At 43.4% G+C, this 18856-nt stretch overlaps 2 protein-coding genes across 4 annotated transcripts; both read right to left on the bottom strand.

Annotated features, from left to right (window-relative positions):
• Positions 1-6101: 6101 nt before the first annotated feature.
• LOC117651412 lies at positions 6102-10461 on the bottom strand. 3 transcript variants are annotated; one of them, XM_034395450.1, is made up of 5 exons: positions 10406-10461; positions 8326-8425; positions 7847-8005; positions 7409-7585; positions 6102-6574 (listed from the first exon to the last, which is right to left on the bottom strand). In XM_034395450.1, coding segments are annotated over exons 1-5 (603 nt in total). In that variant the 5' UTR covers positions 10408-10461; the 3' UTR covers positions 6102-6409. The 3 variants fall into 3 exon arrangements, with proteins under 3 accessions (XP_034251341.1, XP_034251343.1, XP_034251342.1); XM_034395452.1 differs by lacking the exon at positions 8326-8425 and having other exon boundaries at positions 10406-10436; XM_034395451.1 differs by lacking the exon at positions 10406-10461 and having other exon boundaries at positions 8326-8684.
• Positions 10462-14660: 4199 nt separating this feature from the next.
• LOC117651422 lies at positions 14661-18121 on the bottom strand. The gene is made up of 4 exons (XM_034395466.1): positions 17926-18121; positions 17773-17850; positions 17608-17700; positions 14661-15027 (listed from the first exon to the last, which is right to left on the bottom strand). The coding sequence occupies exons 1-4, from the start codon at positions 18064-18066 to the stop codon at positions 14971-14973; spliced, it is 369 nt and encodes a 122-aa protein (XP_034251357.1). The 5' UTR covers positions 18067-18121; the 3' UTR covers positions 14661-14970.
• Between the last annotated feature and the right edge of the window lie 735 nt (positions 18122-18856).

Raw genomic sequence — 18856 nt, 5'->3', positions numbered from 1 at the left:
TAATTATAAATCAAAGCGTGCCTGAAACTTTGGACAGACTTATGGTTCCGTTAGCTGCTTCATCAGTTGAACTCGTGCAGCTTGTAGGTAAAAAAGTACATGGCAACTGCAAGGAGCGCCTGGAACAAAGTAATGCTGATAAGGTGGTCTGTCGGTGTACGCCTCTTAATGTTTTTTCAAACTTTTTGAAACTGTGTAAGTAGCAGCATATTAACAAGAGGAAACCCGTGTAGGTGCAGAACGCGCCCAGACGCGGTGGTTTTCTCTTTTAACATTTTTGATTGGATAGAGCTATGGATACTGTGGCATAAAATGTATAATTATTTATATCATTTATTGTTTTCTGATTTAACAAGGAAAGGTTGGGTAGATCAAACTGTGTTTAGTAATCATTTTAATTTTTCTGCCTATTCGGATCGGATTTAGAACAAAGCAAGGCAGAAGCGCAGCACATACAGTATAGAGTTTCTTACACGAAATATTGGTAAATTAATCTGCAAAATCCTTCTTTTAAGAAAAAACAGTAAGTGGGAGAAAGCTTGGACTTGGAACTGTCGGTGAACAGGACATTCTAGAAGTTTGAGTTGACCTTCATCGTCCTACATTGATCGGTTCAAACTTCTTTCTGAACCTGAGCTTAGAACCTAATGTGTCTTGTATGTTATTGTTATACACCGTTTAACACAACAGTCGCAGATACTATTAAGCATTCCTTACTTGTGTGCCAGACTCTATGTCGCAGTGGCAAATGCCGGCAACGTTGAACCGGTTGTCCTGGAAATGGTGGATGCATCTAAGTAGCCACTGCAACTGAAGGACGTCCACACAACAAATGAAACCAACTTTCTAAACTTAAGGGGGGACATCACTCCAAAATGATAAAAAATCACAACTTTTTTTTATTAGTTTATACTATAGACCATTCTTTTCTGCGTCGAATGGCGAAAACCGCATTCCGAAGTTCAAAAAATTGCAGTTTTAGGAGGTTGTGCGCCGCAAACATGCATAGGGGAAAAGCCCAGTTTCCCCAACTTTGATCGCGTTTTTCTCGGAACATGAAATTGCAAACGGTTGCAGGCCTCTAGGGCGCAGTTTTTGAGCTACAGCGGGGAGATTTAGCATGGAAGCTCCTACGACATGCCGCTATGGTGGGTAGCAAAATAGTTTGCATTGGTCAACTTTTATTATTTATTAACCGTTCAAAATTGAACAATTTTGACCCAAAAAATTGAACCATTTTTTTTTTCGCATGAAACAAATAGAACTTTAAATGATTTTTTAAATGTGATTGAGGTACCCACCATAGCCAGACATCTCAGGAAGGCTGTCACCAAATTACGTTGATCTAGGTCAAACCGTTTGGCGTCCAGCGCAGCAACCGTGCGAAATGGTCTAACCTAACACTCAAAAATGCGTTTTCAACGAAAGCGCTGTACTGCCTTGGCGGATTGACTTAGTGTTGTTTTATACTTTATCTCTTAAAATATGAACAATTTTTCTGTTCCCGTTTGGTTTTTATGACGATTTTACAAAAGCACTGTTTTCGGAGTGATGTCCCCCCTTAAACGAAGGCTAAAGAAGAATTTTCTTACTTCTTTCTCAGCAGCCTGGTCAAACACTTCTCGGTGGTCAATGTAAAGGCTAGTGAGCTCCTCCCATTGCATCGAACTGCGGCAGAAAAAACATGGTTCCTGAATGCGATTCAAGATTAGAACCCATAAATCATTTAAATTTCTCGTATTATCTTCTTCTGTCAAATATCAAGTACTTCTTCTGTCAAATGTCAAATACAACGACGATGGATATAGAGTTACACAAAATAAAACTTGGTTGTTAAAGTTTTTTTAAATTGAAATTGATTGTGGTTCCCAAATTACTTTAAGTAAAATCTCTCACTTGTGTACGAAAAGTTATTTACTTGGTTGAAAGAAATTTTTGTTTAAACTCTTACATCAAACTTGTATATTCTACTGTCGTTGTTAATTCTAATCAAAGCTCTTTTAGTCTGCTCCGCAGTTATATAGCACAAAAGATTTTAGATTATCATAGGAAACGAATCTTTTGCTCTCAAACTATTCTGAACTGAAGTTACGTACGAATAGTCTTGTCTCTTATCGAAAGTAACGTTTCTATAATAACAATTTTACTGTGTATTGTTAAAATTAAATGCAGCAAATTTTTTTTGAGCTCTTTCTATTTTGCTGCAGCGTCATCTGACAACTTCACCATAGCGTTCCTCCGAAAATAGTGTGAACTGAGTTACCTCAAGTGCTGCCCACTGACACAAAGTAATGATGACTAGCAACGGCATAATTAGCAAGCCGTGGCAGGCCAATGCTGTGAAATAATCATTATTGTATAAAGTGGTAAAGTTGCTTTCGAAGGGTGAGACGATCAACAGCATGAAAGCCAGCGCCAACAACACGGCGCCGCCGTTGGCGTGGCTGCACTGGCGGAGCATGTCGTGGAGGAGGAACTGCCGCTGGCGCAGCGCTCGCCACTTGAATCCGTCGACCAGGCGGCCGTCCTTCAGCGCCGCACGCACCAGTCTGCTGCACTCGGCGCGCAGGTCGGCCGCCGCGCAACTTATGACGAGCAGCGGACACACGAGGCGCAGATTCATGCAGATGCCTACGACTAGGCGTAGCGAGTTGCGGGACCAGAGAGCCACGAAACTGAAGCTGTTTCTTTCCACAAAGTTCCGTAGTGACCTCTTGACGAGGAAAGCAGTGCGAACCGCGCTGGAGAGGGCCGTGATGGTCGTGACCAGGAAGAAGGTGCGCCACCGTGCAGCACTCGGTGGGTGCACCTCGAGGTTCGCCCACAGGCAGCGCAGCAGTTCAGCGACGTCTCCCCGCCGACATCCGTAGGCCAGGCCTTCCAAGGCGTACATGATCGCAAGGAAGGCCGCCACGCGTTTACTTTCCCAAACCACCGCCAAGAGCGTGACGTCGAGGAGGTAAAAGCAGGTCCACGTGGTGAGCAGCACTGTCAGCGACAAGGCTTGCACTCGACTGCCGTGCAGCTTGACCGGGATGCGGGTCAGGCAGGTGGGAACCGTGAAGCCGAGCACCCAGAGGCACAGCGTGGCGCGGCGGAAGGACATGGCAGCACCGGGGTGGAGGGACGACTGCTGGCAAGGCCGGCACGTACGCGGCAAACACTGGTGTAAATGCCATCAGGATTTTCTGATTGAATTTCTGATTTCCAATCAGAAATCAGGATTTTCCTGACTGATTTTCTGATTTCTGACTGTCAATCAGGAATTCTTTCTGATTTCTGATTGTCAATCAGAAAAAAGATCCTGATTGAGTACCGACATCAGAAAATTCCTGATTTCTGATGTCTGAGTGCCAATCAGAAATTTCCTGATTTTTGATTTCTGATTGACAGTCAGAAAATTTCTGACTGCTTTACTGATTGCTGATTGCCGCTCAGAAATCAGAAAGAACATCAGGAAATTTTGATGGTGTCAAAGTACAGATGCCTATAAAATGGAAAGTATTTGCGATATCGGTTTCAAATTTGGTATGTGACATGTTCAGCCGATTTGACTAGGGCCATTTTAATTTCATACACATCGGATCATCTTTAGTGGCATATCGAGGCCTGATCACGAGCTATCGAAAATCGGACTTCAGATTTGGATCGGACTCAGTTTTGACCCCCCAGAGAAGTTATCATCAATTTAGAATGTGCCCCGGCACGGTCATATTACCGATGTTTGAAGTTGTCTTACCAATCAGAACTGCCCACTCAGAAAAAAACACAATCAGAAATAGTCAATCAGAACTGGTACCAATCAGGAATCATCAATCAGAGGTGCGCGAAAATACATCAGGATTTTCCAATCAGAAAATATCCTGATTGGAAATCAGAAATTCAATCAGAAAATCCTGATGGCATTTACACCAGTGAATATTTTTGAGGCACAAGTTAGCACGGCTGCACTGGGGTGGAGGGGCGACTGTTGTGACGAACGTCAAAGCCGGCAGGGGCAGCTCAGGTTGCTTTCTATGCTTTCCTTTATCCAAACATCTTCGTTGGGGCCATTACGGATGTCACTGGTAGACCACCGACCGCCATAAAGGGTTTTGCGGCAGACGTTCAGAGTAGGGGCTGTCTTGGGGCTGTCAGTTTGGATTGGAACTGAATGGAGGGGCCTTCGCGTTTTTGAAAGGGGGCAAGACACTGAAAATGGCCGAAAACTGACATGTGGCATTGCTCCCATGCGCGTCGTTCCACGTTGTTAAAACTTTTCATGTTTTTAGACCTTAAGAAAACGTGCATTTTAAGCGCTGAATGGCGTAGATCGAACGTCAGGGAGCAGAGCAGCTGCTAATCAAAGTTTCGTCAAAAATCGAAATGGAAGTCCCTGTCCACAAAAATTAAGATACCACAATGTTCGCGTCAAAATGTATGTAATGGATTTGGCTTATCGCATGAACTACAACCAAAATCATGTTGCTATCAAAAGTAAAAAAAAATACAAAAAAAATTGTTTTCATCGTTTCTGCAAAATCCTCAAAAATTGGTTTTGGATGAAATTTGCATTTTATAATTGACCTTTGTTCATGGTTGTTGTTCGTGCGATAGCCACTTCAAATTAATTTTTACATGTATAAGTCGAAAATTGAGTCCTCAATACAGTGGCCAACATTCCCAACATGTCAAAATAACGCCCTAGAAAATTTGCATTCTAGAATTTGAACCGAAATTCCAGACCAAGTCCAGTTGCCTGCGCATCGGACTTCCCAGGCCACAGGCCGGGTCCTCTGCCTCTGCACTTTGGCACATGCTGCCCCCCTCCCCCTCACGGCACCTGCAGTGATAGTTTGATAACAGCGCAGCCCTGCGTCGGTCCATCTGCCGAGGAGTCCGCCTGTCTCGGCAGCGGCCTGGGCGCGGGATATCGCCAGTCCCGGCCGGAGGGGTCGCTTACTTTTGTCACGCATAGTACACTACTCCTCCTGAACGGCTCGGCCGATCTGGCTGAGATTTTGCAGGCTTATTAGGTATGTTCTTGGCTCGGCACACGCGAAATTTCACTATCGTAGCTCACGTGGTTCAGTTTTTATAGGCGAAAAACACCTAAAAAACGGCGAAAAATCGAGTTTTCTGCAGGCAGATCACTTCTGTTTTAAAGAAAGTGGGGTCTGGGGGGTGGAGTCCCCCAGTCTCCACAAGTTAAAAAGTTTCAAGGGTCAAGATCGTGTTATCTGTAGATGAAGCAACTCTATCTAGAATGAAGGGGGTCCCGCCCCCAGCATGAAACAAGTAAGAAAGTAACCGATGATGGACAAGCCAATGCCTGCCGAAGGCAGGCTAGCGCCGCAGGCCAAGGTGGGTACGCCAGGCGCAGATTGGAGGAACAGGCCGCGAGACATCGCGAAGCCTGTTACAACAAGACGTGGTCTGGCGTAAACCTACCTTGTTTATCTACACTTTGGTGCAAAGGGGTTTGCGGTATCTTAATTTTTCCGTACTCAGGGACTTCCGCCAGTTCCATCAGCCTCCTTTGCCAGGCATCGGAATGTGTACAAACCGACGTGCTGAATTAGGCGGGCTAAGCGTCGCAGGCAAGGGTAAGTCGAGGGGTCCTATACAAAAGATCTTATCTGGGCGTTCCCCCAAGACAATCTTATCTTAAACGCAGGTGAATTTCAGTCAGTTTGACCAATTGGGACGGGTACGAGAGAATTAAATCACAATTGTGAATTGAATTCACTGAACTCAATTCACAATTGAATTCACTGAAATATGAAATGAAAGGTCAAAGAATCCAATAGTGCAAGAAGAAATATATTCCGCTTCCTCTTATTATTATATAATTTAAATTATATTGATTTGTAGCTGTATCAAATGATCAAACTAAGTGAAATTTGCCTGCGTTAAGATAAGATTTCTTGGGGGGAACACCCAGATAAGATCTTTTGAATAGGATCCCTCGAAGTGTGAACGCTGGGCGAAGGTAGACGTGATCGCATAGGAATACGATAAATCAAAAAGCCAGGAGCCAGTAGGTACGTTACGAGTGGTTCCTGGTGTTTTGATTACACTTGTTGTTCACTCAGCAACGACTGTAAGGGTATATTGTCGGAAGTGGCACTGGCGCAGCATCGCGAAGCCTGTTGATACGGTCTTATACCTACCTTGTAAATCAAAATTCAAATCCCTTTCGAAACTTTTCACACCCATTACTTAACTTCGTTAAAAAAATTTATCTGCGTCAGTAATTTCTTTATTTTCAGTTTTTCCTGCACACAGGATTTCGTTTCTCTCAAAAACCATGAAAACTGAGTTAACCCCTCTCCTACCTCATCGATTCAATGTGAATGTGTATTAAGATCAGAGCGAATTTGTGCTGAGTTCCAGGGTTTCCAACGAATAATTTGATTGATGGCGAACTCTATGGTTTTGGGATGGCAATGCACTCAACGAGGCCACACATGTGGGTTCTGTCAGTGTCGTTGGCAACTTGGAAAACGAATCGGAACCGGTAGCGCCCGTAAGGCATGATTGGAGCGCTGGGGAAGCTCCAGTCCACTGATTCATTCCTCACGACGAAGTTCCCCTGTCAACAATGTAAAACTATATTTTTTGGGGGAATTTCAAACTTTGACACGTTTCAATAGAAAAATCCTAACTGCCAGAGTAGTTTCATTCAAGACATTCCTAAGAGCAGATCCAAGACAATCCTAACGTAGTGTCGATTCAGAACTATTCTAACTTAAAGGCGGTCTCTTCTTTCAGTCTGTGACGCCAACTCATTTCATAAAATGACTCGCCGGAGGGCTTGTTACAAAGTTTCATCCTTATAAATACGTGAGCATTGCATTTCAGAGATATCGAGATCCACTTGTTTGTTTGCAGTTAAGATAGTTTATAAACACTTTTCGGTCCCTTGCTGTTAAGATAGTTCTAAATCTGTACTGACTCCTAGGATTGTCTTACATCTGCTGTGGCAGTTAGGATTGTCTTGGATATGCTCTGGCAGTTATGATTATTCTGTTGGGACGCGTCAACTTTGAGTATTTGTGATTCCAGTTGCGTGTGAGTAAACAAAGCAAAATTATTTTTGACACTTTTCAAGGTATTTTGAAAGTGTACAGTCTTTATACAATCGATAGTATACCTCGTGCCACTTTTAAATTCCATTCCAACACTTTCACTTCGAGTCCTTGACCTCATCTTTGAGTTTTGTGACAAAAATAACGAAATGAAATTAATTTGGTCACAAAATAAAAAATTGGGGTCATGGAAATGAAATAAGTTAAGGTGTTTACTTATTGCATGGGCGCGACAATGTCACAAAGAAATGTTTTGGTGGAGTTTTTAAAATAGAAACAGGCCTTTAGATTGTCAGTTTCAACCAAAATCTTTACTGCGGTGCAGGGGTGGAACTTACCCGCGGCAAGGCGCAGGTCGTCTTCTTGTTGACAGCAAGGCCACTGTTTTTCACCACGGCATTGAACAGTCCAGGCATGTGCTCGCGAAACGTGGAGCATCCCCCCTTGGCGAACTTATAGACGAAGAAATTCTCTTTCCATTGGTTGTTCGATCGCTTGTCCAAAAAGACACTTAACTGAAATGCACATGCACATCGACCACTTACTTTCTGAGGAGGTTAGGGTTAACCTCTTGTTATGTCACTTTCGTCAGCAACGCGATACAGATCATGTTCATAACTTTTTGCCGGTTTGCTCTGACAAACTTTAGGCACAGTTTGGTGTGTCTTTGGTTAGGACAAGTCCATTGGTTCAATCACTCCTTGTGAGGGTGATGTGGTACACACTGAAAGGTGCTAGACTGCATTATAGTGTCCAATTTAAAGTCTTTTTCGTACCGCGTAATTGTCCCCGAAATCTTCCGAGATATTGAATTTTCCCGAAAGGACCTGCAGGTCGTACGGCCGTTGGGGATTGAAGTGGCTCAGCCGTGCGGACCACTGAATGTTTACTGACGGACAGCTTTCAGCCCGGAGGACGTTGGTGATGTACGGACCCTGCAGCAAAGGTCACTGTTTTGTGAGCTGGCGACAAAGTGTTTCCCCTCGCGCCCGCAACAACCACTCGACGACAGGGTGTACATTCGCTCCAAGTGGACAAGACAAAGTCTCGCGAGACGTGCCCTGGCAAGTGTTAGGAAAAGCTAGAGACCCGTCCTTCCATCGAACCGAGTTGCCAGCCCCTCTTCGCTGGCAATCGGAATGGTGCAGTCCCTGTATCATTACATTTTTTGGTAGCTGTGTAACAAAGTATTCATTGTCTTCCCATGCCTGTCCCAGGCCTGTCTGAACCCTGATACAATGAGTGTGATACGTACTGCAAAGGTGTTGATGTTTTTGCTTCGAACGTAACTAAAAGCCAGCAGCAGTAGGAAAGCCCACAGTTCGGAGGGAGAGCGTAGTGACGTCATGGCGGACCTACCACGGACATAAACTTAGTAATGAAGTTTCCTCTTTAGTAGTCTCGAGTGCCAAAACAAGCCTTAAAATCTAGATAGCTTGAGGGTCCAATGTCGCTATTTTTGAGTAACAGTGGCACTATCGATGATTGGAGCATGCACCACCGTTCACCCGCGACGGCTAAAGGAACAAAGAAAGTGTATTGACAGGAGTCTCTTGCGTGGATAGTCCTTGCCATTTTCGTTCGGGAAACGTGGCGTTTTTCCGGGAGGTGGCACGACAGTCAGATAGGATACGGTCATAGGGTATTTCAACGAATCCCTGGACCGGAAGTCAAAGAACAAAAGTACGAGCCAAAACCGTTTCTGCGCAGACGCTGCCTCAGAGTGAAGGGGGGACAATTCTGCGCAGAGGCGGTTTTGGTTCGTACTTTTGTTCTTTGACTTCCGGTCCAGGGATTCGATTTACAGTTATAGTTAAAGTTATAGGTACAGACTTCAAATTCAAAAGTTATCGGTGTCCAAAGGGGAAAACAAAATGCATATTTTCCCCTCTTTTGATGCCGATATCTTCTGAAAACATACCCTGAACCTACAACATTTTTTACATTTTTTGTTGACCTTGTTGAGGTGAACACGTTTCCGCAATCCAATTGCTTCTATCGCATACTTGAAATTTGGACTTTAAATCAAATTTTATAATACGTACGGTGTCTGAACAGTTTCTATGGTAACAGTGAATTCAGGTTTCCATGAGACAGAGGGAGTGAGGTACCAGGCCAAAAACAAGATATTGCAGGCAACAAACTAGACGGATATGCACGGCGTTGCATCGCTCGCTGCAAAGTCCACGTCAAACCACTTGTGTGGCAACAAGGGGCAAACAACTTGAATTTTGGTTACATTTTCCTTGAAATAACTTGAAATAACGGTAAAATGATGTGAAATAACGTGAAATAACGGTGAAATAAAGTTGAAATAACGGTGAAATAACGATGAAATAACGGTGAAGTAACGTGAAATAACGCGAAATAGCGTGAAATAACGCGAAAGAACAAGAAATCAAGCGAAATATCGTTGAAATACCCTTGAAATAACGTTGAAATGACAATGAAATTACGTGAAATAACGTAAATTTAAAATAACGGTGTTCAAATTTTGACGAAGTTGTTTGCCCCTCGTGTGGCAATCACTGGCTGCGCACTGTTTTGCCTGCCCAGTACTGGCCACGCCACCAGCCCTTTTTCCTCCAAAAAAAAAATGTATGCTATGATATAACTTTTCGTCTCTCGATTCTACTGGCGTGATGTTTCTCTTGCACGGGCATGTTACACACAACACTGACAAGCGGTACCGTCAAAGCCTGCGCTAATCTAGGCCGGTATGAAAAGCAGCGTTCGGCCGGCCGAAAACGCAGTGTTCAGCGCGCGCTGCGCCCGTGCGCCCGTCCACGACACCACAAAACTGAAACTTTTTCGGCGTGGCGTTGCCAATATGTGACAGTAAAAAACCTCAAAAGCTCAATTGTTTAACTTATCTCGCCTGGATGGAAAGTGAGCGCAAAGTGTGAAGTGGCCACCACTGGTACCATGGCCGTCATTCAGCACGTTATCCTACTTACAAAAAATTAAAAGATCGTAGTTCTCACCGCTTGTGTTCGTGTGTGTATTTATATTTTGGCGATATTTGGGCAGTACAGTATTAGGACAAATATGCCTTGGTCGAAAGAAAATGGTTAAAACCTCAATTTTCGTTAAAGGTTCTGATATATTGATCAGTGATGTTTCTTTGAGACTGAAAACCTGCCGAAGCTCTTAGAGCAATACGATCTACTAAGATGCTTGGAAGTAAAATTAACTTAAACTTCTTTGATGCGTAACGACAACTCGTTATCTAGTACTACAGAGCCTTCACTTTAACGAGCACCTTAATTTGGTTAGGTTAACGTCTTAACTTTAATTCGTTAACAACAAAGATTAAGTTCAACGGCGCAGCTTACATGTGTTTTCAATGTAGACATACGTTGCGGCGCGTTCATGAGGAAACGAAGACTCGAATCTAAATAGTAGTGCCAGTGGGCCCCATGTCAAATGCTTTCCAAAAAAAAAACAAGGTCAACTGTGAAAACGGCGCACGCGATGCGGTCTTGCACGGAGCCACTTAGTGATTGCATGTTACCATTTCATGGAGGCGCAAATCTGTAAATCAGTGGAACGTAGACAGAGTGACGCAAGTCCATGATCTATGATTTTTCAGGAGAGCGACAACAATTCTTAAAATTGGGCTGGAAGTAAGGAAGTCCTTCGTGTTAAGGCAGACGAGAAAACATAACCGGAGCGATCATTGAAATAGTTATTTTATTATTTAAATTCGTGTGGCAAATGCTTTTTTGCAAGTTTATGCACATTGTTGCTACTTTTCATTATTTGCAAACATAGTGTAGAATTCATAAATTTATAAATTTTTATTGCGACTGTTAGCAATTTTTTTACCTCAACAGATCCAGGAAGCGGAAGAAGGGGGTAAGTCGAGTTGAATCCGTGCACTTTTGCAAGGCCTTAACTTTGCAGGTGGGAGAACAGGTGGGGAATGTCATCTATAAATAGATGCAAGAGGATGGGACTTGTCTCACCACTTATTTTTGGACCAAATTTCCGCTCATGTTTATTTGATAGACTGATAAGAGGTCACTGAATCAACTCGACTTAACCCCTTCTTCCGCTTCCTGGATCAATCAGCATCACAGCAGGCGATCTCCGGGTGAAGTTCCCCAAGCAAGCGCGCAAAATTTTCGAAACGTGCGTCGCAGTTTCATTCTCCCCTCCTCATCCGCCCTCCCTCCTTTACGAAAAAGGATAACCTCGAACAAACCCTGTCAATGCATACCTTTGAGTAACTTCGACGGCATGAGATAATCTATCACCTACGTGTTACAAGGTAGGTGTACGCCAGACCGTGTCTTGTCGTAAGAGGCTTCGCGATGCTGCGCCAGTTACGACAATCCACGCCTGGCGTTTACACCTACCTTGGCCTGCTTTGGCACTGGCCTACCTTCGGCAGGCTCCGTCCCTTTCTGGACGGCACGCAAAGGTTCAGAATGGGTTCAATTTTCGTAATCAGCTCCCTCAAAGACATTACAAGCGATGTAAAACTTGGTTCAAAGTTGAAAGGCACTGAAAAGTTGCCTTTTTGCCGATTTTTCAGTGTTTTTTGGTTGGTTTCAGATGGTAGGCTGAATTTCGGCGTGTGGCGAGTCAAGGACATACCCAATAACCCTGCAAAATCACAGCCAGATCGGCCGAGCCGTTCAGGAGGAGAAGGGTTGAGTAGTGTACACGCACAGACAAACAGACAATTCAATTTCAATTCAATTTCAGTTTATTGATTCCTTGGTACATGACAGTACAGGTCAAAAAGAAAAATTAAACATTGACAAACAGACAAACAGACAGACAGAAAAAGTTCTTCAACCCCACTGGAGTAACAGGCTTCGCTGTCACTCAGCCAACAAACCCTCATATAGAAATCTCGGAATTAGTTTTTAACAGATGATACCTTGACTTTAAAACATACCTACAACTACAAGGCATACTTTACAAATACCTTAAACTACAAAACATACTTTAAAACATTCCTTAGACTACAAGACATACTTTAAAACATATCTCAAACTACAATACATATTTTGAAACATACACTGCAAATCCAGTTGTAAGTTTCCTCGCCCCTGGAGTGGCGCTTTCTCCAGCTTGCCAAAATTTGGTGTTCCCATCCCTGGTTTCCGGATTCCATGCCTGATTTTGGCGTTCCACAGAGACCAGAACGCCAAAAATTGGCGCTGCAAAAGAAATGCGATAATTTGGCTTGAAAAGCATTATACCCGTTCACAGAAAAAGAAACTCAAATAGTTTCGAAATGATCGGAGAGCAGTCAGGCCCTTGTATTGTACTGGTCCAGTCCTACTTTTCATACTTTAATTGCTGTGATTTAAACTAGGGATCCTTAGCACTGATAACTATTGTATGGACATTTCTTTTTCTGTGGACGGGTGTGATGCTTTTCAAGCCAAATTATTGCATTTCTTTTGCAGCGCCATTTTTTGGCGTTCTGGTCTGTGGGTAATGGAACAATGGAACGCCAAATTTTGGCGCTCTCTGTGGAACGCCAAAATTAGGCATGGAATCCGGAAACCAGGGATGGAACGCCAAATTTTGGCAAGCTAGAGAAAGCGCCACTCCAGTGACGAAGAAACATACCACTGGATTTGCCGAGGGGTGACCCACTGTTAAATTTTATGTGCAATGTTAGGGTGATGTGCAAGAATGTGCAAGATTTCTGGCGCTTTTACCACTAATGTTGCCTACTTTCAGGTGTTTTTGCCACACATGTTACCTTTTTTCAGGCGCTTTTGCCACCTGAAGGTGGAATGAGGTCAAATTTTATGAATGTGCGAAGCTGTTCCCCTCTCAGGATTTGCAGTGTACCTAAAACTACAAGGCATACTTTGAAACACCTAAAACTACGACATGCTTTGAAACACATCACTGTCAGAAATTTTGTCGTAAATAAGCGACAAAAAAGTCGCTAATTTTGATAGCGACAGAAGTCGTTCTGTAACCATTTCGTCATAACTGAACGACTAGCTTTCACTGTCAAGTCCAGAAAACAAGTCTGTATCCTAACAATAATAGGGGTTGGCTGCCGAGGCCGGATAGTGAGTGAATGAGTGGCTCGCAGTCTGCGCGGAACATGGACACTCACTCCCCCGGTACAGCGCCATGGTTCAGCAGGGCTCGGCGCGCTCGCGGCAAGGACTGTGATCCCTGCCGCTCTCGCCTCCCCTCTCCTCCTCGCCGGGCGCAGGTAGGCGGGTGCTTACACTACTTTATTCACACAATAACAGAGATAAGAGCATAGGGTAAACTGTACAGTTACCGTCAGTTTAAGAGCATCGCTTTCTTTTCAAGGGCCTCTAGGGTAGGTTTTGACACTTAGACCCGTGCGACTTGTTCCAGACACCTCAGAAGGATCTAGACAACGAAGTGGCTGACAAAGATTTCACTAAAAACTTTTTGTGACACTCTTATTTAACCTGAGAAAAGGGTTACCAAAAACACAGTAATCGGCAGCCCAAATGCAGTTATCGGCACCCTTTATGACAGTTATCGGCACCCCTTGTTACAAAGGCAAAACATGACCGAAAGTGACGAAAATTTCTAACAGTCGTCACAGACACTCTATAATCACCCCTTGACATGTCACGAACCCTCTCTCTCTTCTGTTATGCCTCTTGCGCCCTTGATTTTAGACTCACGGACAATTAGCACCATGAGCTGCGAAAAAACAACCTTTCAAAGCGCCGAGGAGGATATTTCGTAAATCACGTAGATCACTGGGAAATAGTGGTCCGATTTCATTCAAATTTGGCAGGGGTCTTCCTACGGTCATAATGCATCAGAATATTAACTCCCGGATGACGCCCGAAACACCAGTGAAGTTTGAGGCCACCCTGACGTTGTGTTTGAGGTGATTTCTCAGGTGCAGTTATCGGCACCCCCCGAATGAGGGCAAGCAAGAGGAATTTCTATGCACCAAGCACAGTATGCCTTCTTCAATAGATGGGAAGAAGGAAACTTGCAAAGATAATAGTTTTTTCCGGCCCACATTCACGAACTTAACGAAAGATTGAACCCCTGTTCCTAGCATGGAAGATAAGAACGGGCGGCCGAAGCAGCTTCATTCTGCACTTGACAAGAAACATGGCTCTGTTGGCTGACATGCTTCACCAAACGCGATGCTGTCTCGGTCCTGCATGCTCAAAAGGTGTCTCTAGCGACCTGCATTGGCCGCATCACTAACGGACGCGTGCTTGCAGAGCAGGACCCAATCATTCGCCGAGATGACGATAACTGTACCCCTGCCGATAACTTTAAAGTTTACCCTACTGCCTGAACTAGCCCATAGGACAGTACACTCTAAATGTCTTACAATGAAATTTCACCTATGTTATTCGTATGTTACAATGAATTCGGCGCAAGCGCAATACGAAGCAATATTCCTTCGTAATACGAATGTTTTTAGCATTTTCATTGTAAGATACAAAGAAAAACCTTCGTAATACGAAGAAAAACCACCTTCGTATTATGCTTGCGCCATTTTCTTCGTATTACGGGAAATTTCTTCGTAAGACATTTTAAGTGTACCCGACGAGTATCATCTGCTTCCAAGAACGTTCCTTCACTGGTAAAACTGAAGCGTAACTCTATGCTTGAGTCAAGCATAATGTTACGCTTGAAGACGTTACGCTTGAAATGAAGCATAGACTAGAAATTTTTCCATGCATGCACTCTCCCAGGGCAGATTCTTGGTGGATGAGCCTGTTACGCTTGATTTCAAGCGTAAATTGACTATGCTTGAAAACAGAGGGTAATACTACGCTCTAGTTTTACCAGTGTAGAGTGGAGATTTTTTCTTCTTTTTATAAGTGCATTTACACTGGTAGTCTCCATAACAAATCAAAGCGTGACAATGATTATTGACATATATTGATGGTTCTGATATTCTTCAGTGGAATTCTTGCAGCTTATCGATGACAAAGTACTTGCCAACAGCAAGGAGCGCCTGGAACAGTACAAAGCATGTGAGACGTTCTCTGACGGAGTACACCTCAGCGTGTTTTGCGACAATTTTGAAGTTCCTGTTATTTATCAGACAAAAACCGTAAAACACGCCTTTATGTCATCTCTGCAAAGACATAGTTGAACAGAGCTAAAAAATTGTCCGAAAAAAATTAACGATGGATGAAATTCCGTTGTCAGTACTAAGATTTACGTTGGTTCCGCTTATTTGGATCTGTATTAGAACCAAACAGTCGGAGGCGTAAAAGATACAAATTTGTATTCACTCATTTGAAAAAATTGAGAGAATTGGTTAAATCCCGGGTGGAAGGATCTGCAGTTAAAACTATATGACAAAACAGGAGTTTTTCTGTTGTAAAATGTATTGTTTTAAGTGAAAAAAAAATTAAAAAATCAAGAAGTTAAAAGTAACTTTTAAGAGAAAAAAAATTGTAGTTAAACTGTGGTCAACTGCAGTAAAACTGCAGTTTAACTATGCAAAAACTACCAGTTATTTGGAACAACTATAGTTTCTCCCTCATTTTCGTGCTAGTTAAACTGCAGTCAAACTGCAGTTCAACCTTAGTTTCGAACAACTTAAAAGCCATTTGAAATAACTAGAAAGAGAGTAGTTGGGGTTCAGTTTCCGAAAAGAGAGTGAAAATTCAAAATAGAGCCTCAGCCCTGATTTCATTTTGCCACCTTAGGTGATTTCAGCCTAAGGTGTGAGTGGAGTCACCTCCTCTCGGAGTTGATCGCTCGTAAAATATATACTTCGCATCGAGGACTAATGCACTTGGGGACACAGCGATCGGAGCCTAACCAAACTACGACCCGTAGCCGTACGCGAGAGGAAAGTTGTACTCAAAGTTATTTCCCTAATATTCCACCTATCGAGGTCAATCCTTTTGTGGTAGAGTCATAGCATCTGAAATATTTGCCCTGCACAGAGTTTGATCCAAAAATATTCCCCTGATCGGCTGCAAGAACACTTTTAACTCGAAGACGTAAATGATGCGACACTAGCGCCACCTAGCGGATGATGCACTAAGTGTCCATTTTCGCGGTAGTCAATATGCTTTGCTCCAACTTCACTCAACGAAAGTGTTATTTAATACAACTAGCATGTAATATTATGTTTATTTTAAAAAGGGTATATGAAGGACTTAACAGAATTACTTTGATTTAGATTTAATAAAAAAAAATCAAAACTAAGAATTTTTCTACATCTTTTAAACTACAAGCAATTTTAGAGTAATCCTATGTAAAGTTGTAGTCCTCTTCATGACAAACTTGCATTTTATGACCAATTTTAATTTTAAACTGTCAGTATAAAAAATGTAAGCGCAAAATATTTTGGCCCTTTGCGACAAGTCAGTTTACGTAAACTTGTCGCAGACTTAAGGTTGCTTTGTCTCTTTAGGGAGGCTAACTTTAAAAAAAGGGGAAACTTGCATAAATTTTTAAACAGCGAACAACTATACCATATAAAGTAAAGCCAACTGTATTAGCTATAAACCATAAACGTTTGCTTTTAACCTGATACTTTTTTTAAAGGGAGACGACAAAAAATTCAACGTAAACCTCAACTGCTTTAAAAGCAATGAAGCAGCCACTGTAATTTTGAGTTCCCCTAGTGGTATGTAACTTTTACTTGATACAACTAGAAGATTGCATAAGAAGTATGGAAACGTACTAGTTTTGAGACATAACTATCAACGTTAGTATGTCGATAAGAGAATATGTTTAAAATATATACTAAGTACGGAAACATACTAGATGAGAGACAGTTTTTGAATATTTATTTTCAGCAGTCGCTTTACTTCCAGAAATGGATATTAAGTAAATTGTAACTGAAACTTAAACTGAACCTCCAACTGAACTTCAAATCAACACTAAAACTACATTGTGAACTGACAGAAAACTACAATTTCAACTGCAAAGTGGAATTGTATTTAGTCTTCAGTTTCTTTTTAAAACTAACTTTAGTTCGGGAACTGCAGTTTTGGTACTGTAGTTGAAACTACAGTTTAACTAAAGATCCTTCCACCCGGGATTCTTGTGAATGAGAAAAACAGAAAGTATCTTAAAACGTAGATGTCAGTGAAAAATTTTTGTAAAATGGAAAACCAGGTTTTGATCGTGTTTGCAAAATCCTTAGAACAGGTCTATGGATGAAATTTTGATCTTATAATTGGCTTTTATTCATGGTTGTGGTTCGTGCGATAGCTACTTCAATTTCCTACATTTTGGCGCAGACGGTGCGATATACTCTTTTTTTCTGACTGAGGAAATTTCATGAGTTGGATTTTTGAGGAAACTAAAGTAGCTGACGCCGTTCTGGGCTTAAAATGTTTCTTTTCTTAAGGTCTTCAAACATGGAAAGTTTGACCTTCGGGGAACTAGACGTATTGAAGCAATCGCACAAGTCAGTTTTTGGCTATTCTCTATTGCCCCCTTAAAGCTATAAGCAGATGAATATTTTTTTTGTATGACTGCATGGCCACGTAAAACTATGCATAGTAACGCATTTCCATACATTGTACAGTACTATAATACCGGATGGTAACAAAGCTTTCCTTACTTGTGATCCGGACTCGATGTTGCAGTGACATATTCCTGCCAGGCTGAACCTGTTGTCTTGGCAATGGTCGATGCAGCTCAACAGCGACCTCGACTAAGCGACGTACACACTAAGTTAAACAAACTTCTCTAACGGAAAGGAAGTTTAAGATTGAACTTTGCTTACTTCTCTTTCTGCAGTCCGGTCAAATGCTTGTTGCTGGTCGATATGGAGGCTGACGAGCTCTTTGACCAGGGCATCGAACTGCGACAGAAAGTCCCTGTGTTACAATTTCTTCCACGGGTACTTCCGAGTGCATGAACTATGAAGTGCAGTTACCTCCAGTGTTGTCCACTGGCACAATAATATAATAACCAGCATGGGTATCATCAGCAGGCCGTGGCAGGATAGTGCCGTCAAATAATCATTATTGTATATAGTGGTGAAGTGGCTTTCGAGGGGCGTGACGATCAGCAGCATGTAAACCAACTCCAGCAGCACGGCACGGCCGTTGGCGTGGCTGCACTGGCGGAGCATGTCGTGAACGAGGAACTGCCGCTGGCGCAGCGCTCGCACTTCGAATCCGTCGACCAGGCGGCCGTCCTCCCGCGCCGCACGCACCAGTCTGCTGCACTCGGCGCGCAGGTCGGCCGCCGCGAAACCAATGATGGCCAGTGGAAATACGAGGCGCAGACTCATACAGACACCTATCGTGAGACGCAGAATCCTTAAGGCCCAGATGGCCACGATCCTGAAGGTGCCTATTTCTACGAAGACCTGAAGGGATCTTTTTACGAGGAGCGCTGAGCGACCCAGGTTGAAGAGGACCATGACGACCGTGGCCAGGAAGAAGGTGCGCCACCGTGCAGCGCTCGGTGGGTTCACCTTGAGGTACGTCCACAGGCAGCGCAGCAGTACGGCGACGTCACCCCGCCGAGAGCTGTAGACCAGGTACTCCAAGATGTGTATGGTCGCGACGAAGACAAACATCAATTTACTTTCCCAAACCACCCCCAAGAGACTGGTAGCCACAAGAGAGTAGCAGGTGGACGAGGTGAGCAGCACTGGCAAGGACAAGGCTTGCACTCGGCCGCCGCGCAGCTTGACCGGGATGTAGGTGAAGCAGGCCGCCACCTTGATGATGAGCGCCCAGAGGCACAGCGTGGCGCGGCGGAAGGACATGGCGGCACCGGGGTGGAGGGACGACTTGCTGTGACCAATGGCGGGGCAAGGGCAGCAGAAGTTGCGACCTACGCCTTCCCTTATCGGA

This window comes from Thrips palmi, unplaced genomic scaffold (assembly GCF_012932325.1).
Source record: "Thrips palmi isolate BJ-2018 unplaced genomic scaffold, TpBJ-2018v1 HiC_scaffold_5, whole genome shotgun sequence".
Classification (NCBI taxonomy): Eukaryota; Metazoa; Arthropoda; class Insecta; order Thysanoptera; family Thripidae; genus Thrips; species Thrips palmi.
Note: the sequence above shows the minus strand (reverse complement) of the source record. Positions and strands in the feature narration are given on the sequence as shown.